The following is an 8883-nucleotide window of genomic DNA, read 5'->3' on the forward strand; positions in this document are numbered from 1 at the left end:
TGCACAGGGTCGCATAACTCTTTATGATTAGGACACGGTCAAGATGCGCCTTGGAAGTGAGTTTGGGAGCATAGACTAAGGTCGCCTACGACCTAGAGAGGTTTTAGGAGGTATGACCTTGCCACGCGACCCTAGAAGAATTCAGGGACCAAGCTCGTGAATTTCAAATTTTGGGGCAGTTTTTTCATTGGGTTCATTTAAAAGGTTGCACAAACCTTTCGTTTAGAGGATCAAACACCGGACGATTTTGGATAGAAAAAGAGAGCAAGGTGAAGACTTGGGTTCAATTAGGCTTTACTATTCCATATTCATTAGGTAACTTATCGTCTCTTTAGGTACTTAGTTTTTTATCCAACATTTGTTGAACGGTAAGATCTGATATAATTAGGCTTGAGATTGTTATGTTGGTGATTTTAGCTTCTATTTGCTTAAACCCTAGTTCAATGTCATTAACTCTTATTCTCACACGATCCTTTTATTAAGATGCACTAGGTGATTTCTTAATCCATATGCATATCAAGACAAAAAGACTAAATAAATGTTTCATATGGATATCTATTGACATAAACATCTTGAATTGTAAACAATATCTTCTTTATTGTATTCAAATTCTGAATGATACCAAAGTTTCAAGTATTCATTTATTTTACAGTCACATCAAATGAAAATGAACATATATAAAGTTCATGGTGTTGAAATCCAAATAATGGGGATACAACCCGCTCTGAAACGTAACCACTGCATCGGTCCCACAGCCATCACAGAGAAGGAAAATCGCAATGTCTCGAAAGCAAGTGGATGATGCTCGAATTCAAACTCGAGACCTCACTTAAGATTCCCACCTCTTTACCACTACGACCGTTCGAATAAATCATAACCAATTGAAAAATCAAGTATACATATGGTTCATGTTGTAAGAATGTAAAAGGGGAAATCCCAGAATTCTCTCTCTCTCTCTCTAATGCCTCTTCATTTCTTGGAAAATATTCGACACCTTCGGCGATAATCTTGGAAGAAATTTGAACATCTGAATCATAAAGCACAAGATGTATGCCTAAATATTCGTCAAATATCAATTCAGAGGTTCAAAAACGTATTTGTTGCCTTTATACTATAAACCAAAAACACACTGTGTCCGTTTCAAAATTAGGGTTTGGGAAGGATGGGTTGTAGGCAGACGCTACAAGAAAATTGGGTTTATAGGATACCAAAAATGTCTAAATGTCTTGTTAGACTGTTTTAAAGGACTTAAATTAATAGGACCGAGCAGTTGTATGTCCTATGTAAAAGTGTTATAATAAGTTCATAGGACCCTTTTGGACCGTCTTGATAAGTTCTTTAGTGTCCTATTAATTATTTTATGACATTATTTGAAAAAGTGTTCATAGGACACTTCTCAAAAGTGTCTTATAAAAAAGCTAATAAGACACTTTAGTTAAAAAAGTGTCCTAAAAAATTCGTTAAAACACCCAAAAGCTTCATATGAACTTATTGTAACACTTTTACAATTGTTTGGTTCTATAAAAAAGCTAACCAAGTCTTGTAAAATTTAGACATTTTTGGCGTTCTATAAACTCAATTTGGTAGTGAGACCTGTCATCTACCACAACGAGTAGAGTTGTTTCATGATCTTTAATTTTTCAAATAATCAGTTGCAAGTGTTTGAATGAAGAACATACCCAGAGCTTAACGCATGCATCGATGATCACTGGAATGAGGCAGACGAATATGATGATGGCAGATTGATCGACGTCAAAACCATAATGTTCCACAATTATTTCTAACAAGGTCTGCCATCCCGATTCTGAATGATACCTGCAAATTCAGAACGACGATGTTCCCATGTTTAAAAGCGCAATTTCTAGCCATTTTCCACTTTTTTTCATTTATATACGACAAAAACTCATACACATTCCTCACTCGGTGAGGTTTGAACCCCTGACCTCCATGGAGTTTGGGCTCTACAACTAATCCGGATATTAATGGACCAATGACCCTCTTGTTTGCCAATTTCCACTCATGGGTCCTATCACCGCACCCTTAACCACATTCTCATTTCTACTTACACGAATTAGTTAAAACGGCGAAACGAATGGAGCCTGACACTCGTCAATATAGCGTGCTACCAAACATTCAACCAGAAAATGATTCTTTGTTGACTTTAAAGTCAAAAGGAATTTCTCGACAGAGGTAATACAGAGAAGGCCAATTACCCGAGAAAAATGTCCGTGATAAGTATGATTAAGAATGCCTTCCCGGTGTCTGAAATGTTGTTTATTATCTTATACCCTGTAAATTTCAGCAAAGCTACCTGCAAAAGGATTTGCAAAGCAAATAATTATCAATATCCAAAGCAAATATTATATCATGTATCTCTGCCCCTCGCCCCTCGGTGCAAAGGACATCCTACCCCTCCGAGACCTTAATGCCTCAACCCTCAGGTGCTGGCTCTCTCCATCTCTCTAAAACTTCCCCCGGGGCCGAAGCGTAGAGGTGACTTTAGCTTGTGTAGCATCGGAAAAATATTCTAAATGCTTGAATGGAGTGCACCGGCTTTGTGAGGGTTGGGAAGATTAGTCTTTGCATGCAGCCTTACCTTTGCGTTCTGGAAAGGGCTTGTTTTCGTGACTCGAACCCTGTGCGACCTTTTGAGCGTAGAATAATGATGTGAAGAACCACCAACCAATGTTCCATTGTAAGCACACACATGTTTGTGCGACTTCTGAAGGCGTTTTCTTATCCACCAAAAAACGAAACCAAACCAAACCAAACTGACACAGTATATCCCACACAGAGGTAGGGCCTGAAGGGTAAGATGTACGCAGACCTTTCCTCTGTCTCAAGAGACAGAGTGGTTGTTTCCAAGAAGCAGAGTGCACTTGCATTTTTAGATTGTTTTCATGAGTCAAACCATTGAGTGTATTCCAATAATGTAAAATGTTCAATAGGAAGAGGGCCAAAGAAAACACACCTGATTTTGGTTGAAGTACAAAAGAACAAATAACGAGATTCCGAATACCATATCCGACCATATATTAGCAAATGCGGCACGGTTTACTAATCTCCATTCATCTCTCAATTCTAACCTGTTACAACAAAATAATCTCGTCGATCCAAATCAATTCCACCAATCTACTTGTAATGATATAATGAGCAAATATGTAATATTGAAACGAAAAAGGTAAAGAATTCACACATAAAAATTACGCTGCAGAATCAATGAACTTACGCTTTGTGCCGTAATTCTAAATAAAGCTCGTCTTCAGAAATCGGTGGGGATTTCCCAATCTCTACCTCAAATTTGTATCTCTCTTTTTCAGTTTTTAACTCCTTGACCATCTCGAGCTTTTGATGCTTTCGTACATCAAGGATCTCTGCTGCAAGCGGTACAGTCTTGACATACCTGTTTTAAATCAGTTTAATGACTTTACGACATAAATTCGTCAAATAACATCAAGTAAATCTCCGGGGGACCCAATAACCTCCAAATCAACTTAAAACCATGGTGGAAGTTATCAGTAGCCCACAACCCGAGGCTTATAAGGAGCTGTACGACGAGTTATCCACAACACAATGCGACTTACGGCCAGTTTAATGAGATAGAGGAAAAGTGTTGTTCCCTTTGGATATGCATACAACTCCATCAGTCCAACAGTACAGACTTGTGAGGTCAAATGGACTTGCTTTTAGAGTTCAATTTGAAGAAATTGTATCCATTTGAAGTTAAAAAAAGCACAAAATGCAACAACGTTTGGTTTAGTTCCTATTTAGTGTAACGAGTAGTTTTTTCCAATGTAACGAAGTTTCAAACTTTCCTATTCCGTATCCATTTTGACTGGTAACCCGTTGATCTTGTAACATTTGATGATGTGGATGTTCGTTTATGAAAGGTTTATGACAAACATCATCAAATGGCACCTCTTTTCTGGAGCGAAAAAGGAGTAGCAAATACATAAATTAGGAGTTACGTGGTTACCTATCAAGAAAAGGCATAAGAACATAATCATGGACCAAAAAATCCAACGCCCACGGTACAATTATCAACACTGCCAAAAATTTCGCCTGCAAAAGGATGGTTATGGTTTTAGCTGGCAATGGCATACAGAATACAAGTACTTAATTACACAGAGATCACAATATATTTTATCGTCAATGGATGCCACAATATACCATTAAAATCACAATGAGAGATAAGTAATCATATCGTGACGCCAATGAATGTACTTACTGAATTCAAGGAGGCATAGCGGAAAACACGATCTTCATACAATAACTCATCATCATCCCTTCCTAACACCATATCCCTCACAGATTCCGCTAAGCCTTTTCCAGGGATAAGATCACTTAGATCTTCTGGAACATCTTCATCACGCCGTTCTTGGAACCATGATGAACCATTACTACTACTACTACTACTACTACTACCACCATCGCCATTTGTGCCGTCCATAAGCCAATCTTCCCACCTCCTTTGCTCTTCGTTTTGCACCCCATCTTGTGCTTCCCTCAATTCGACAATCGCCTCCGCTCTCCTCTTCCAGGCTTCGAATTTCTCATCCTCAGATAACCCTTCATCATCACTGGTGTTTTTCACAGACTCCTCAGCCTCAAGCATCTCATCATCTTTTAAACCAAACCAATTGCCATCCTCATCAAAGAAGAATTTCTGCCACCAACTCCGATTTCGATTGTGTTTTTTCTTGGCATTGGGAACTAACCTTCTGATTCCCCTTCTTCCTTCACCACCCACGTGAACTAGGCTACCCAAATACAATCGTTTGCGACTCCCTCCTCTTTGCTTAGAAAACAATAGGTTGTTATAACACAAGACCATTGAAGTGCTCATTAAGGACATGTATACCATAACCCAACATCTTTCAACCTCATATAAAACTAACTTAAGGCTCTATAGACGCAATTGAAAGAAACCATTCAAAACCCAGAAACGAATTACCTGATTTTACTCAATTTTGCATCTTTTTTCTCATCCACAGACTCTATAATCCAACGATAATCTGTTGAGAACTTACCAGAGCCGAAAAAACCCTAAATGCCCAGAAAAGATTGGAGCTTGAAAGCTGAAATGAGGTAAAGAAATGTATTGTAATGTGAAATTCGACGAGTATAACCTGTCGCGATTATTATTCTCTTTGTGTGTGTGTGTGTGCGTGTTTGTGTGTGGCGTTAGGGGTTTATCTGATAACTTTCCTCTCCTGTTAAGCTGGAAAATGGCTGTTTAGAAAGGATGGGACCAGCATAAACCAGCAGGGACGAAGAGGGAGAATGGATAACGGATATCTTAAAAACAACAAAATGGCTTTTCACACGCCATTATCTATCTTTATGATTTTTTTATTGAAATATCCATGATTTCTTGCTCCATCTCGCATGATTGTTTATTTCTTAATAATTTCATTAAAAGACAATATCTAAGTCGTTAATATATAAATTTTATTCGGTAAAAAAAAAATTTGTCTCTTAATAATTTTGTATCATGTATCTTCCTTTAATCATTAAGAGCTCTAATTTTATTGTATATAATTATAAAACAATTATATTTCATTTTGTATTATATCATAAAAGTTTCTTAATCATTTTAACAATTTAATCATTATACATCAAACCATTTAGCAATTATCAAACAGCCACATAATCTCTGATGAATTATAGATTTGGTCCCTTTATTATATCGAAGTTATGACTAACGTCCCAAAACTTGATTAATTGTTGATATAGTCCCTGCGGTTATCCCTAAAACAAACTTGATTAACATCCGTGAAGTGAGGGTAAATTTGTCTTTCCATCCTTTTTTATATTTTAATATTAAATGTGTTCTTCTTTTTCTCATGTTTTGTCCTTTTGTCTTTTCATACCAACAAACTTACTCTATTATTTTATTTAGATATACATATTACATATGTTTTATATATTTATACTATATTATAAAATATTTGACAAAAACTCTTAAAAATCATTTTTTTATGTATGATTACTGTTTATTGATGCATATTACTTAAAATTCAATATTACAAGTAATTTTACATAAGTACAACTTATTAAAGCTTTATTTTTAAATTCGTGTAACTAACTGCAGATAAACCTAATCAAATACAAGATAAACATTCATTTTAAATATAGAAAACCTAAATTATAATTAAGATAATAATTGAGTTTTAACAAAGTTTTTAATTATTATGTTTATAAAAAATTATATTATTAAATCAAAAACAAATTACTTTGTTATTAAATCTAAATTAATGTATAATAAAAAATTAAATTAAATAAGTTACACCAAAAAAACGAAAATTATTAAATAGTTAATTTGATACTAATATCGATTTATTTTTTTTCAAATTTTTATGCTATCTTCAAATTTATATTTCAATAAAAAATAAAAGCATTATCGTTTTCTCAAAACTACATAAAATCGTATTATATTGATGGAGAAGAATAAAAACAAAACATTAAAATGGAGATTTATCTCACTGCATTGCGCGAGTACCCTTCTAGTATATTAGAAGAATATTTGTAAGATGCAGCGAGATACATCTTGATTTTAATGTTTCATTTTATTGTTTGTCTCTATCAATGTCATAATACGGTTTTATGTGGTCTTAAGAATATAATAATGTTTTTTAATAAAATATAAATTTAATAATATCATAAAACTTTGAAAAAGAATATTGTATCAAATTAACTATTTAAAGGTTATCTTTTTTTATGTAATTCTTTTAATTCAATGTCTTCTACTATAACTTAATTTAGATTTGATAAAGAAGTAACTTATTTTTGGTTTAATAATATAATTTTTTATAAAGATAATACTTAAGTATTCTGTTAGAATGATTATCCTAATTATATTTTAAATTTTTTTATATCTAAAATGAGATGTTTATTCTATTACGAATATGGGTATCTGTTGTTAGTTACACAAATTCAAACATGAAGTTTTAATAAATTGTACTTACGAAGGAAGTAGCATGTGGCAAAGTAGCATTGACAGATGAACCAATAGAATAGATGAAATGTTTGGGTTCTAGTGTCATATCGGTACTAACCCCTGATAATTATGTTTGGAATCAAGAATAACATTTTTTTCATTGATGCATACGTTTCATCATAAAAATTATACCCTAGAAATTAAATCTTGAATAACAAACAAAAGATTAAAAAAACAAGGAAACGAACCTTGAAAGATGTTGACTCTCGTTGAATAAAAAATAAATAAAAGATCGTAGATAACACGTATAGTGTAAATAATGGAAATCGAAAACAAAAACAAAAGATTGAAGAAAACTAACCTTGGAAGTTTGGAATCTGCTTGTATCCTGAATAACCTGTTTCGAATATATATGAGTAGATGATGTGATAGAAATGAAAAACGATATGTATATCCGTCTAAATCTGTTGAATTGTTGCCCGATAGAGGTTATCTAAACCTGCTGAAATCGATAGAAGGATATGGATGAAACATTTCGCCTAATGGAGGTTATCTAAATCTATTGAAATAGATAGACGAAAGGATATGGATGAAGCAATCGACTAATAGAAGGGTATGAGTGAAGTTGATAAATCTGAGGTTATGTTGGAAGTCGATAAATTAGGGATGAGAAGATAATGTTTAGTAGGTTGTACCAAAGTATTGAGAATTTGTAAATTTGTAAATTAAGTAATTTAGCATTAGATATTAGTACAGAATGCTTTAAAAGTTGTTGTTAAGAGATTGAACCCAATGCTTTATAATATAGTATAGATATAGATGGTAAGTATATCTATACTATATTAAAAAACATTTGACAAAAATTCTTAAAAACCATTATTTATGCATGAAGTACTGTTTATTGATTCATATTATTTAAAATTCAAGACTACAAATAAATTATACGTAAGTATGACCTATTAAAGCTTCATGTTTGAATTCGTGTAACTAACTGCAGATAAACATAGTAAAAAAAATACAAGATAAACATTTCATTTTAAATATAAAAAATCTAAAATATAATTAGGATAATCATTGACTTCTAAATAAAAACATTATCGTTATCTCAAAACCACATAAAATCGTATTATAATATCGACTAAGAAAAAAATGAAACACTAAAATCGAGACGTATCTCGCTGCATTGTGCGAGTACCCTTCTCATATTATTAAATCAAAAATAAATTATTTCATTAGTAAATTTAAATTAAATTATAATAAACAAACTGAATTAAAGGACTTACACAAAAAAAAAGAACTTTTAAATAGTTAATTTGATACTAATGTTGATTGATTTATTTTCGAAATTTTATGATATTTTTAAATTTATATTTTATTTAAAAATAAAAGCATTATTTCTTTCTTAAAAACACGTAAAAACTGTATTATAACATCTACAAAAACAAAAAAAAAACGAAACATTAAAATCGACATATACCTCGTTGCATTGCACGAGTATCCTTCTAGTTACTAAGAATATATTTATGAATGAAATTATTAAAAACCGACTAAAATATATTAATATATATTAAATTAAATAAAACAAAATATTGGGTTTTTAATATAATTTGTTGATTATAAATTAATATAACTTAGATTTAGGAAAATTTATACTATATTATAAAGTAATTGACAAAAACTCTTAAAAATAATTTTTTATGCATTAAGTATTGTTTATTGATGCATATTACTTAAAATTCAAGATTACAAGTAATTTATGCATAAGTACAACTTATTAAAGCTTTATGTTTGAATTCGTGTAACTAACTGCGGATAAACATAATCAAATAGAGGATAAACATCTCATTTTAAAATATAAAAAATATAAAATATAGTTAAGATAATCATTGAGTTCTAACAAAATATTTAATTATTATCCTTATAAAAAAATATATTATTAAACC

At 32.2% G+C, this 8883-nt stretch overlaps 1 protein-coding gene across 1 annotated transcript; it reads right to left on the reverse strand.

The window, feature by feature from the left end:
- Nucleotides 1-581: 581 nt before the first annotated feature.
- LOC112501044 (chloroplast envelope membrane protein) lies at nucleotides 582-5224 on the reverse strand. Its single transcript, XM_025104681.1, has 7 exons — nucleotides 4229-5224; nucleotides 3977-4062; nucleotides 3230-3403; nucleotides 2972-3086; nucleotides 2214-2311; nucleotides 1680-1815; nucleotides 582-1027 (listed from the first exon to the last, which is right to left on the reverse strand). Exons 1-7 carry the CDS (start codon nucleotides 4862-4864, stop codon nucleotides 959-961), a joined length of 1314 nt encoding a protein of 437 aa, XP_024960449.1. The 5' UTR covers nucleotides 4865-5224; the 3' UTR covers nucleotides 582-958.
- Between the last annotated feature and the right edge of the window lie 3659 nt (nucleotides 5225-8883).

This window comes from Cynara cardunculus (genome assembly GCF_001531365.2).
Source record: "Cynara cardunculus var. scolymus isolate 2C chromosome LG 17, CcrdV1, whole genome shotgun sequence".
NCBI lineage: Eukaryota > Viridiplantae > Streptophyta > Magnoliopsida > Asterales > Asteraceae > Cynara > Cynara cardunculus.

What these genes read in the sequence shown, in the direction of transcription:
- LOC112501044 (XM_025104681.1), bottom strand. Translation starts at nt 4,864, where the DNA reads ATGGTATACATGTCCTTAATGAGCACTTCAATGGTCTTGTGTTATAAC. An exon ending in GCTATGCCTCCTTGAATTCA is followed by an intron (nt 4,063 to 4,228) that starts GTAAGTACATTC and finishes ATCCTTTTGCAG; the next exon opens with GCGAAATTTTTGGCAGTGTT. An exon ending in ATGCATGCGTTAAGCTCTGG is followed by an intron (nt 1,028 to 1,679) that starts GTATGTTCTTCA and finishes TTTATGATTCAG; the next exon opens with ATGTTCAAATTTCTTCCAAG.